We start from the raw sequence: 14,075 nt of genomic DNA on the forward strand, positions 1-14,075 counted from the left end.
GTAGCAGGACTGCTAAAAATGCTTACATTCAGCAAAGAGCATTAAAGCATTTCTCTCCCTCCCAAAGCTGCTTAGGAGAGCCCACTCTTCCTTCAAAAATTACTGAATTTCTTAAGATTACAAGACATTCAACAGATTTATCTTATGAAATATTTGGGAAATATTATAGAAATGAAGCAGACACACCACAATCTAAATGTTTCTACAGATAAACAGTGCTTAGAAATCAGATATTCAGTGGTATGCTGGTAAATATTTAACTACCAGCTTTCTGAGAACAAACAAACAAATAAGCCCTGATTAGTAGCATTTGCTGATTGTTATAAATATTCCTGCCATGGTCAGTTTCAAGCTACCAACATGACACCTGGGAAAGAATTGGGAAGAGATGTGGGGTAGTACAGCATTATATAGTATTATTTCTTGTACAGATACTTAAATATAAATAACCCCAAGAGCATAAATAATAGAATAATATATAATAATATTTTATATAATATTATATCATAATAAAATGCAGTAAACTAATGAAGAATTTCTGTGTTTTGAATATTTATTATCTTCTAAATACAATTTATTTCATTGAAATTTATATGATTTAATTTATAATAATGACTTTGTTTACTAGCCATTGGATAGCTTACAAAATTCCTGAAATTTTAAGCTGGCTCTCATGGACTGTTACAAGCTGGTGTAACACAGAGTCCCTATCAGCTCTCAGGCTGGGAGATCTCTAATCCTTGATCAGGAGGCATGACAAAAGATTTACTTCTCAGACAGTTCCCTTTCTCCTTTTCTTTCAGTATCATTTAATCATGGTCATATCAAAGCTGGTCTTGAATTCCATCTTTCCACATAGCAATTTGAAATGACTAGTTCATACTCGCTCCACAGGCATCTTTTGAGCACTTGGGATACTCTGTGGTCCACACTGGAAGGTCAGCTGTGGGCTCACAGGCACCTTTCAGAGACAGACCAAATGCAGTGCCATAATTTAGTGCAATCATTTAAAAATGTAATTGAAGTATCCATTCACCCCATAAATATTTATTCGATGTCTTAGGTTCTGTTCTAGATTCATATTCGCCAACAAAACCAACAGTGGTCTCTGATCCTTTATGGCCTCAGTGTTTCTAATGTGCTGGCTGTGGCCAGGGAAATTTTGTCTGGGTGTCATGGATGGTCTTTTCTAACCTAAACATGAAAAAAGGATATGTGGGAAAGTGCCAAACATAGCAAAGGGTAGAGTGCTTCAAGCCCAGGGCATAGTATATAACAAAGACCAAGAGAGTTGAAAAGTTGGCCTGAGTGTTCAGATGGAATTTGGTGTGTGTGGAGGGAGGTGGTAAGAAAGTAAGGCGGGGTCAAGCTGGGGAGAGAATTTATATAATCTCATTAATCAGTTGGTACTTCTTAACTATACTGCTATATTATACTGTGCTCTGCTTCATATTATATTATTCTGCTCTTTCATTGGATTTGAGGCATTTCTGTCCCTCTCCTCAAAAGACTAAAAACTACTTAGGGAAAGGGGTCAGCCTCCTTCTTCCACAAAACAGGGCACATATTGAGGGTAAAGAAATGTGGAATTAAACTTTTATTCCTATCTCCCTTTCATTCTTGTCCTAGTTACACACGTAGACAATTGGCCTCTAATTTCATCGGACTTTAGTTAGATCTTGGCTCAAAGAATATAGGAGCAGAAAAAGAAAAGGGGGGTGGGTCCAGACAGAGTGATTTATATTTTATTAACACCCAGTGGATCAACAGTCAAGGGTCCAGATTGTTCTGACCAGTCTGTGAGTTTTAGGAACCCCTTGGATGCTTAACTGAAAAGCATGAATTCTTCTGCCAAATGAAGCCACCCTCGATGACCTCTGGTTGGTTACAAGAGCAATAATAATTTATTGCTCTTTTTGTACCCTGACAAATACCTAACTGGGAGCCCATGAAACTCTTAAGAAGTAACAAAATAACATTAAGATTTCAGATAGGGCCCTCCTCTCCTACATTGATTTGTTAATTTCTCATTTTGGAATGGGGAGGAAAGGAGAAGGGAGTCATACATGACTTATTAGTTTTGTGATGGCTAGAATTTTATTAAAACATGCAAAAAACTTATACTTTAGGGTGCTTTTTGTTTTGTTTTGTTTTTCGGTGTTGTCTAGGACAAGGAGGAACCTGTGTTATATGTAGTTGGGACAAATTTGAATGGCTATATGTGAATGCAAATGTGTGTGTGTGTGTATGTGTGTGTGTGTGTATTTGAGAAATAATTGGCAGGAAAAATGAAAATAAAATCTATGAAATTAGTTTTGGAAGAACACATGTAGAATCTTAACATAGAAGTGAATCTTGACCTTTAAAATCATCTTCTTGGTTGTTACCTAATTATTCCAGTAATTCCACTGTGATCCAAAATATGCTTTTAAGCTCATAGCATCCTTCATACCCCCTCAAAGCCAATGTTCCTGCTACATTATGTATTAAATATACCCATACTTTTTGAACCTAGAATCTCCATTTGACAATCCACTGTTTGTTTTTTTTCTGTTTTTTTTTCTATACACTGACTCCATATGATTTAGGATTATTTCTAAATCTAAAAATCTATTCTAAGTCTGAATATTTGCCCTCACCGGGAATATAGGGATGTGTTTCTGTTTGTGTGTGTGCCTGGACATTTTAATATTTTTGCATCTATGCCACTATGCAACATTCATTTTCCGGACAGTGACTATGGCTATGAGAGACATGGAGAGAGCCAGTGTGTCCCCGCTTTCTGGTACAATCCAGCATCCCCATCAAAGGACTGCAGCCTTGGCCAAAGCTACCTTAACAGCACTGGGTAAGTATCATACCTGAAGGGACTCCACTTGCTGTTTTTGTGTTTCTCTTAAGTTGGGGTTAAAAGTAGCATCACTATTGAAGCAGGATGGAGAGTAGATAGAGTCTGTTTATGTGGTTTCTGAGGAAAGCCGAGGAGTTCTTTAGCTGAGAGTAACTTTTGGGGAACATCAGAACAGATTTCTGATTACCCAATTTCTATACCTCTTGCCATTTGACAGACCCCCTTATTTCTTGGGCCCAGGGGAAATAAAGTAACACAAGTGTTGTGCAGATACCATAATGCTCTCTAATGATGGATGAACTGAAGCTCTCGTAGACCAATGCTGAAAACATAAAATGAAAATTCAAAAGCCCTATCCTAGGAACTCCTAGAATAAGAAAGTCAAGGCATACTTTCTGTAGTTGTCAAATTATATGAGTGATTCTCTCATTATTTCCTAATTAGTTACTTACTCAGATGCTTGGAAAAATTTCCTTAGAGATTTGCTGTCGTCCTCTTTTTCTTGGCTACCTCCATGGCCCAGAAGAGGTTTGAAAAGGGACTGGATGGTGTGAGACTGCACTTTATGAATTTTAATGGCATATGAATCACCTGGGGATCTTATTCAAATGCACCTTCTGACTTAAGAGATCTAGGTGGGATTGACATTCTTTGTTTCTAAAAATATCCTTGTATGGGGTTCAACACTGCTGGTCCCAGGACTACCCTTTGAGTAGCCAGGGACACAGATATTCTGGACTCCAATCTCACCTCTTTTAGCAGATCTTCTGTCATCTCACACCAGTTACTTCCCATCTCCATGCTGTCGCCTTACCTGGTCGTAAAATGCTGGTAGGTACTATCTACCCAACTGATGTCGACAGCCATCAAAAAAATGATAGGAGAGATATGTTGAGTGGACTGAGATACTCTGAAAAACGTAAAAGTTTTAGTCAAATATTTAGTTCTTAGGAGGCTATCCCTGGGGTCTGAGCTGGATTTTAAGCACTTTTAATATTATTTTATTGTAGATGTCTGGTTTAAGGATTTAAGTCATTCAAAATACAGACCCAGCAGCATGAAGTTAAAGAGAACATAATGAGAATAAGTGATCAACTAAGCCACCACATTTTCAGCTAGAGCATACCTTGGACATAACTGGAAGACAATTGCATTAGGACATATCATATGATCATATGACATGTGTGGTTGGACCCAATTTTAAGCAATGTAAATCTATTAAAATTCCAAATAGCCAACCAAATAAATTAGGGCAACAAAAGACTTCATTTTATCTAAAATGAAAGATTATTCATTTTATTCATGGTATTAACTACAAACATCTACACATACATCTAGGTTGCTTAAATTTGGCATGTGTTATATTATACATCATCAACCAGCTGAGAAGTTGAGGCTAAAGAAGGAGAGGGGGAGTGGATAATATCCAGTTTGCATTAGAGTGCGGTACCCACCAAGATATCCATCATAAGTAAAAACTAAGTATCTTATGGATGACTAAAGGATTAACAACAAAGTGTGCATTAATTATAAAAGATTGATTATGTGGACTAGAACTGATCAAAAGAACTACAATATAGGCTACATGTATAATTTAATTTTTCAGTCACCCATTAAACATTAATAAGTGATATTAATTTCAATACTGTCTTTTATTTAACCCAATATGCCACTGCATGTCATTTTAATGTGTACACTAACCACATTTAAGTGCTCAATTGCCATAGGTGGAAAGTGGCTAGTTGTATTCAACAGCACAGCTCTAGACCCATGAGGAACACAGTTGGCAATTTAAAATAATGTATATTTACAAAATATACATTTGCAATTCCATCTGAGCCAATAACTACATACAACATTTACCTAACATCTCCATGAGATCTCTGGATGGAGAATATGGCTAGTAGTTCAGCAGTGGGGGGTGGGGTGGGCAGGAGAAATATGTATAGTGAAGGACCAATATCACCCATAAAGAATTTGGTATCCTCAGCTTTCAAGGCCTCCAGAAGAAGGCTGCATGGATGGATTGTTAATTACTCCAGATATACAGGGTGAAAGAAAAAAAATGATGTGATAATGATGATGCTGCTGGTGGTAGTGGTGGTGCATTTATTTTATGTGATTTTACCAGAGTGTTAATTTTATGCAACCTCAGAGATAATGATGTGCCTGGAAAGAAGTCTGTAATGCAGGTCAGGACTGTGGGCAAGTTCTTGGCTTGACCTCATGTGCTGGGGTCAGCGGTCAAGTGCTTTGACACGGCATGTCCTTGACCTAGTAGTTTTTCGCATGCTCACTTCCTATCTGAGGTAATTTTACCTCATCTGGGTTGAATAGGAGTATCAGACTTGTGCTTCTAATCTGTATTTGTGGTGAGTAAGAAGTGAGACATTAACAAGGGGAGAAAATATTCTATAAAATATCCCAGCGGCTCCAGAGTAAGGACTGTTAGGTATTAAGATATGGAATGATGTATTGGGGGTGGAGGGAAGAGAGGAAGAGGCTTCCTGATTAATCAGAGTTAGAAGACTCATCTTCTAGCTGCTTTCTGGTACAGAGGAAGCTGAGTTTGGCCTCGGGGAACTAGAAACAACTCTATCCCTCACAGAGAGAAGCACCTGTTGTTCTTGCATGCATAGTCCAGTGGGTCTGCCTCCTCCTGTCTTGTGTGTGAGTCAGACATTGATTTTTCTTGGCTGGTTTAGACACCGATCTGATCTGCGGTTTACCAGGTAGGATCAATAATAATGTTTAAAGAGCTACTCTTCCTGAGATGGAAGGATAGTGCTTCCTCAGCATTTGTTTAGCTTCCTAAATGGCTGTCTTCTTTGAGACTCAGTTTTTAGAAGCATTGTGCAAAATGTCTGCCTTGCTCTCTTGCACTCTTTCTAACACACACACATACACACAATACAAACTAGACAAACCATACCACTGACGATTGTCAATACTCCTTAGGTACCGCCGGATTGTGTCCAACAACTGCACAGACGGACTGAGGGAGAAGTACGCCGCCAAGGCCCAGCTGTGCCCTGGAAAAGCCCCTCGGGGTCTCCATGTGGTGACGACCGATGGACGCCTGGTGGCAGAGCAGGGGCATAATGCGACCTTCATCATCCTCATGGAGGAGGTAGGTGCTAGCCTGGGTTTTTGAGGTCAGAACTCACAAGCAGATGATTCTCTGTTCTCTAAGAGGGGAGATGAAAAAAAAAAAAATTATGCATTCAGGTGTCTGCATGAGAGTTAATGTTATAAAGCTGAGACTTCTGGGAGAAGGAATGAAAGAGGGCTTGGGGTATTTAGAGACCTCCTTCCCTTCATCCAACAGTGCAGACTCAGGCTGCAGTGGCCAACTCTCTCTGGGCAGAGCAGATCTGGATGCATTTTTGAAGTTCCCCCTTAGGCTCCACTCTAGTGAAAGAGTGTTTATCACCATATGACCATGCATTGTAAACTTTGCCAGAAGAAAGGAATTCAAGTTTTATCTGTTGCTTTCCAGAACCTCTTCTGCTTTATTCAGACTCTTAACCCCCCTAATTAAAAAGTGTGCAGGGCTTTCAAAGCATCTTCACAGTATGTGTGTGAGGATGGGGGTGGATTATTGAAATCCTTTTAGTTTATGTTTATGAAGAATGTTATATTAGTTGCTTTTCCATCAGCTGCTTGCTCCATTAGTTTAGTTTTTAGTGTCTTCTGCAATCTGGGCAGTAAATCAGATGGCATTCACTCATTCCAGGGGGAAAGGAGCTCTGCTGGATGCCTCTTGCTCCCTCTATGAGCTGTTCCATCTCTTCCCACACCAGGTTGGTTTTCAGGCACTCCTTGCTGAGATTGTGGGGCAAGAGCTTGCCTGATTTACAAAACCCTCTAAATCTATATGCAAATTGCTCTGTGCTCTTGAGATCTTGGAAAGGGACCAAAGCAGGTCAGGAGTTGTTTTTTTTTTTCTTTCCCCCGTTGTGAATACTTCAGAAACATTTAAAGGCAGGCTCACACTAGATAGGATGGTGAAGCTTCCTTATCCAGATTCTTCAGCCTTCACCCACACTTGGCACTTGAATTAAAAACCTTTAAGATTCAGAAGAGGTCATTATCTCATTTTCACCAGGGAGTTTCCAGGACCAGAGCTATAAAAACCTCCTCTTGAATGGTTATGAAGAGTTACAATCTTATCCATTTGAATTGCCTCCAGTTCATTTCCACTTTAATTTATATTCATAAACTCAAAGGTAGTTGACATTGTATATGGGGCAAGGGAGCACCTATCAATATTTTACTCTCATCTAGGTTGTTATGGGGAAAGAGACAGAGCAAAATTATGATGGATGCACATTTGCTGGGCAGAAGGATTGGCTCATAATTCCAAAATGATGCATTTCTCTTTCGTTGTATGCGAACAGAGATCTGATTCTTCTTTCTCATTTGCTGTCTTTGTTTTGTGGTTGGGTTCAATTGCATTTATGCAGAGTGTTGGTCCAATGTGGGCTTGTGGGGGGGAGTGATGGCAAGGAAGAATGGGGTTTAGAATTGGCCCTTAAGAAGCTAAGCATCGGCTTGAGGTGGGAAGATGCCCTCATCTGAACCATTGGTATCATGTTACCAGACAGCACCCAGGAGGCTTTTGTTCTTTTAAGAGGAAGAGATATCTGTGAGCTGGGAGGGTCAGAAAATGCTTCAGGAAAGAGGGGACTTAAGTAGGTTTAGGGAAGTCCAAGGCTAGCAGAGCACAGATATAATATTGGCTGGTATGTAGTGTTTATCTGCAGAATAGGAATAATCATTTTACCCCATAGCATTATTTTGAAGGCGGTATTATTAGCATAATGCTTATAACATAATAATAAATAAAAAGTAAGAACAATTATAATTATAGCATTGTGGTTAGGGACATTAGCATTGAAACCAGACTGCCAGAGTTTAAAACTTGGCTCTCCCACTACTAGCTGCAAGACTATGGTCTAATTACTTTATTTTTGTCCCCATTTATAAAATGGTGACAGTCATACTTTCTACATTATGGAGTTGTGAGGAAATTAAATGTTTGAAACTGAAAAGAAACTGTTTTAGCTGTTACTATTATGACTATTATTATCATTATGCCAAAGGAGAGGGATAATTAAGCCCCTAGCTCTCCCACTTCAGAGTTTCATAGAGTCTCTAGCTTATCCATTATTGCCAGTGTCACCCTAACGCATGCTGCCCAAACCTGGGCATACAGGGACTAGGCCCATAGCCCAGTGGTTATCATCTAGGAGTCTGTTGATTGTGTTGAGCATTTTTCAGCCCCTGGGAGAGACTTTCGGTTTTCAGAGGATGAGGGTTAAGGCACAGGTTGAAGCATTTGATAGGGTCAGGCTGGATCACGTGATTAGACCCAGGCCAACTGCTGTTTCCTCCTCAGGGAGATCTCCAAAGAACAAACATCCAGCTGGACTTCGGGGACGGGATTGCGGTGTCCTATGCGAACTTCAGCCCCATTGAAGATGGCATCAAGCACGTGTACAAGAGTGCAGGGATCTTCCAGGTGACAGCCTATGCAGAGAACAACTTGGGCTCGGACACAGCTGTCCTCTTCTTGCACGTGGTTTGTAAGTAGCATGAGCCATCCTCTTTCTTACTTGCCTCTCAGTGGACAACGTCCTCTGTCCAAACTTCTGGGATTCAGAGCTGGGACAGGATTTGGTGTAACTGCTATGCTAAATGATAGCCCAAGTCAAAAGATAAGAGTCATGTGCTCATTTGTGTTTCAGTCTCCTAACGCTGAAGTAGATTGATTATTTCAAAAGTTTGAATAACGTATTACCAACTGGCCCCTCCTTTTCAGCTCTACCTTGTTCCAATGTAAGTGTGCACACGCAGACCCACACTGAGGGGAAAGTCCCTTCCCTTTGTTGTCTGTGTTGGAAGAGCCAAAGAATGATTAAAGAAACACATTTAGATTTTTTTTTTTAATGTAGACCTGAACACACAAAAGACCTTAATTCTTACACCTAAGGTTACTGCAAGTTTATTCCTGTTGCAAACAATTTTAAGAACTCTCTGAAATGATTTTGCTCTCCTAGAATGTTATTTCACTGCTGTTGGCTATTGCTTGGCACAAACCAGCACAACAGCTGAAGTTCTGAATATTTTGTTTGTACTGGATGCATTTTGTGTATTTGCTATCCTGGGACTTGGCTCGTGTAAACTGAAGCTTAAATATTATGATTTTAGAATGTTGGATCAAGAAAATGTTACGAGGCTGGTATTTGTTTCCTAAACCTCTATTAGTGATATTCGTGGGTCTGAGGACTTCTGTGGTTCGTATTTATATACCCCACAGTGTTTTTGGAGTAATATGCTACATGTGTTGAAAATGCCATATTTTAAAAGAGTCTAAATAAATACAAGGAACACCTTTCCTAGTAACAACTCAGTGATGATATAAACTCCACTATATAAACAACCTACACTTAAGAGGTCCCAGGCAGACAGTAAGCTAGCTGGTCTCTGAGCATTCTAATCACATCAGTAGAAGAGGGACCAACAGTAATAGGGAAAGTACATGGGAAGAGACCTAGATTATAGCTCAGTTATATTCAAACCAGCCCTGGCTGGTTTGGCTCAGTGGATTGAGCGTCGGCCTGCGAGCTAAGTGTCGCTGGTTCGATCTTCCAGTCAGGGCACATCAGAGAAGGAAAACTCTGACTCCAAAAAACCTCCGCTGCCTTGCGGCATACCTCTTCAGGGGAAAGGCTAAGGGAGTAAACCCCGACAGAAAATCCGGAGCCGGAGTCCCTAAGGCGGTTTGACGTTGTAGTCAACACCGGCAACTCCTGCGGCGCACCTGAAGCCAAGCTGTATTGACTCCGTCTTTCCCTTGGACCCTTCAGCTGCGAAGAGAGGGGGGGTCTGCTGCATGGGCAACAGCAGACCCTCTATATCACCCTGCCCAGGCTCTGTAGCTTCAGCTTCACTGGAGAGGACACTTCAGCGTCATCGTAAGATGTCGATTCAACACGGGAGGAGACAGATACCGTGTCACTCCCGAGTCGGACTGCACAACCATTCTCGGCGGTGCAAATAGACTCTTAAGAAGCTACACCATCGTCTCTCGAGACGGACGGCTGCTGACGACGACGATATTCTTAACAAGGCCAGGCTATGTGTACATGAGATAAAGTATTTCATTTTTCAGTCTTTGGAACTTTAATTTTAAAAGGGCTTAATTCTAACTGGCACCTGCTTCCCAGGGCTCTTATAACAGTCAATAGGAAACACAAATGGAATATATAATCATTCTTTAATTTATTCAACAAATATTTATTGAGTCCTTAATACATTCAAGGCATTCTGCTAGGACCTGGGGAGACAAAAATACAGATATGGCCCTGCCCTTGCAGAGTTTATAGTAGGGGTTGGGGTGTGGGGAGGTTCTGCTAGAAATGGGCCATCAGTGGCCCAAGTGATGATGACCACACCATACCACCTGCCATCATTCTGTGCCAGGAGCACTAATCAGAAACCCAGATGGGTGGTGTGCGGGGTATTCATGAGCCCAGGGTTCAGAGCAAGAGAGAACTCCATTTGAATTCTTACCATATCCCTTTGTTAAATGTCTGGTATTGGTCAACTTTTTTAGTCTTTACAAATCTCTGATTCCTCATCTTTAATATTTAGATTATAGGGAGGTGTAGGAACCAATTGGATTATTTCTGGAGGATACCAGGCATAAGGTTCCAAGAGTCCTCTCCCCATGGAGTCATGAAGGACATGCTTAATTCCTCTAGTAATGAGTTGTAGCTTGTGTAAAGGGCTGTCTACCAGAGAAGCTCATTGGAGACTTAGTGTCCATGATTTCTGTTGGGTTCTGATCAAGTAGGCATCCTTATGACTTTAATAATCTTACTTTTATTGTAAAAATACAATACATAATACATATAATAGACAAAATATGTGTCAATCAACTGTTTATGTTTCAGTGAGGCATACAGTCAACATTAAGCTATTAGTAATAGTGATTCGGGGGAGTCAAGTTATACATGGGTTTTTGACTGGACAGTGAGTCAGCACCCCGAACATCTGTGTTGTTTAAGAGTCAACTCTAATTACTGTTGCTGGTTACATTAACCATGTGCAAGCTGGGTGCTAAGTGACTTTTTGCACACTGTGCAAAAACATGTTAACATAGACCTGAAATTACCACTTGTTGAAAGATCTGTAACACTGGTCCTTGACTAGCACCTGGGAACTTGGCCCTGGGAGTGTTTCTAGTGAACAGTTAACTAATAAGAGTAGTTCACTCTGACTAAAATGTTTTGCCAACAATACGGTTTATTTTGAACACTGGCTTTCCTCTGGGAGTCTGGACTTTTGGGACAATGTTATTGAAATCATAAGGGAGAGAAAATACATTTTCAGTATGTATATATTTATCGAAAAAATGCACGTATGAATGGACTTGTATTTTTAAGTCTTTAATCCATTTTGAGTTTATTTTTGTATATGAAGTAAGAAGGTAGTCTAGTTTCATTTTTTTGCATGTATTGTTCAATTTTCCCAACATCACTTATTGACTAGAGTATCTTTATCCCACTGTATGTTTCTGCCTCCTTTGTCAAATATTAATTGACCATAAAGGCATGTGTTTATTTCTGGACTCTATGCTATTCAGTTGTTCTATGTGTCTGTTTTTATGCCAGTGTCATACTATTTTGATTACTATTGCCTTTGTAGAGGGAGTCCCTCCCCAAAATGGAATTATCTTCTGGAGGCCAGGCCCCTTGTAGTACTGGCTTCCCTAGGTGAGTGTTCTAGGAACCCATCTGTATCAGCGTGCCAGCTGGTGGTGTTGTGAGAAGTTGCTTTTGGCCTCAGTGAGTTTTTTTTTTTGAAGACTCTTTCAGCACTTTTGCCCATTTCCTGATGGGTGATTTACAAATATACCTGCCTGCACTGTGCTGAGTGTTCAGCAGTTTTTGACCCAAAACATCATGATCCCCATGCCTTGCCCCCCACCCCCGCCCCCCCCCCGCATTCACCTGATCTCACCCTGAAATACATTTTTGTTTTTTTTCCCTCCGGATGAAAAAAGTCCTCAAAGGGAAATGTTTTGCAGATGTGGAAGGGGTGAAACAAAAAAATAGCAGAAGCACTAAAAGGTATCAGAATTGATGAATTAAAAAACTGTTTTTGAGCAGTGGAAAAAAAGTCTCAATAAGTGTATTGCTTCAAATGGAGAGTACATTGAAGGTGACTGAAATTTAAATACACAACTTTTTAAAAAAATAAATTCCAGTTGTTTTTGCACCCCAACCCACCCTCATGATTTGCTCTTAGGAAGTGTGATTCTTCCAACTTTGGTCTTCTTTCTCCAGATTCCTGTGGCTATTCTGGGTCTTTTCTTGTTCCATATAAATTTTTAGAATATTTGTTTTAGTTCTGTGAAGCACACCATTGTTATATTGATAGGAATTATATTGAATCTATAGATTGCTTCTGATAGTATGGACACATTTTAATGATGTTATACTTTCAAATCCATGAACATGGTATCGTCGGCAGCTGTCCGTCTCGAGAGACGATGGTGTAGCTTCTTAAGAGTCTATCTGCACCGCCGAGAATGGTTGTGCAGTCCGACTCGGGAGTGACACGGTATCTGTCTCCTCCCGTGTTGAATCGACATCTTGCGATGACGCTGGGTGTCCTCTCCAGTGAAGCTGAAGCTACAGAGCCTGGGCAGGGTGATATGGAGGGTCTGCTGTTGCCCATGCAGCAGACCCCCCCTCTCTTCGCAGCTGAAGGGTCCAAGGGAAAGACGGAGTCAATACAGCTTGGCTTCAGGTGCGCCGCAGGAGTTGCCGGTGTTGACTACAACGTCAAACCGCCTTAGGGACTCCGGCTCCGGATTTTCTGTCGGGGTTTACTCCCTTAGCCTTTCCCCTGAAGAGGTATGCCGCAAGGCAGCGGAGGTTTTTTGGAGTCAGAGTTTTCCTTCTCTGATGTGCCCTGACTGGAAGATCGAACCAGCGACACTTAGCTCACAGGCCGACGCTCAATCCACTGAGCCAAACCAGCCAGTCATGAACATGGTATATGCTTCCATTTACTCGTATCTTCTTCAATGTCTTTCTTCCAGACTCATAGATACAGAGAACAGACTGACAGCTGTCAGTGGGGAGGGGAACTGGGAGGACTGGGTGAAAAAGGTGAAGGGATTAAGCAGAGAAAAAAATCCCACATAGACACATAACAGTATGGTGGTTACCAGAATGAAAGGGAGGTGCAGGGAGGTAGAAGAGGGTAAAGGTAGGGATAAATGGTGATGGAAGGACACTTGAGTTGAGTGGTAAACACACAATAAAATTTACATATAATGTATTACAGAAGTATATACCTGAAATCTATATAATTTTATTAACCAATACCACCCCAATAAATTCAATAAAAATTATTTTTAAAATTGACCCACGCAGTTCAAATCCATGTTGTTCAAGGGACAGCTGTATTAAGTACTTCCTATTTACTTTCTTCCTGACACTTCTGCTGCATTTAAAAATGAAGACAAAGAAAAAGGATTACTTTTTTCTACTCCAAGGGCCTGCCGCATCACTATTTCTAATTGTGGCAAGAATAGTACTTGTCTGCAGGGTGCAAAGACCAATGTGTCTTAGTGGCAAAAAATACAACATCAAGGAACAGGTTTATACTGTGGGTTTGTGCATGAAGGAGGAAATGTTCCTTGAAACTTTTATCGTGCTCATAATTCCCTCCAAATCAATCATGGCTGCATTTACCAGACAGTTATTACAGTGCAAACTGCTCTTGGCCTCACCTTGGGCCATTAGCTAACAAAAGTAGTTGTTAGCTGCCCATAATAACCAATCTCACACAGATTATTAGATTTTTATCCAAAGGAGCACTATTTGACAGTGAAGGTTTTAGGGGTTTGTCATGATCTCTCCTGAATCCCTTCAGCTCTCTTCTCCCTGATCTATGGTGTGTCTCTAAGTTGGAGCCTGAAGCTTCTGGCTCAGGCTCTTTGTGCTAAATAGCTACTTCCTATTGTTGTTACTTGAGATTATATTTATACAAACATGCTTGTCCTGAAGCTGGAATAAATGTGGCCAAATTTGATGGTGTCTCAATTCACAGAAGCCCCATCCCTTTTATGTTTCTGTGAGTTTAGCGAGAAAGAGGTAGGTCTCCTTTTATCTTCCTGGGCATCAAAACACCTGACAATGTA

At 40.6% G+C, this 14,075-nt stretch overlaps 1 protein-coding gene across 1 annotated transcript in view; it reads left to right on the forward strand.

Annotated features, from left to right (window-relative positions):
- SORCS3 (sortilin related VPS10 domain containing receptor 3) overlaps nt 1-14,075 on the forward strand; it is a 550,161-nt gene that overhangs the window by 510,604 nt on the left and 25,482 nt on the right. The window contains exons 17-19 of the mRNA XM_090279550.1: nt 2,735-2,848; nt 5,810-5,981; nt 8,253-8,439. Coding sequence (XP_090135676.1) covers nt 2,735-2,848; nt 5,810-5,981; nt 8,253-8,439 — 473 coding nt within the window. The remainder of the gene's footprint in view (nt 1-2,734; nt 2,849-5,809; nt 5,982-8,252; nt 8,440-14,075) is intronic.

Source organism: Furipterus horrens, unplaced genomic scaffold, assembly GCF_987537825.1.
Source record: "Furipterus horrens unplaced genomic scaffold, mFurHor1.1.pri manual_scaffold_5, whole genome shotgun sequence".
Lineage (NCBI taxonomy): Eukaryota > Metazoa > Chordata > Mammalia > Chiroptera > Furipteridae > Furipterus > Furipterus horrens.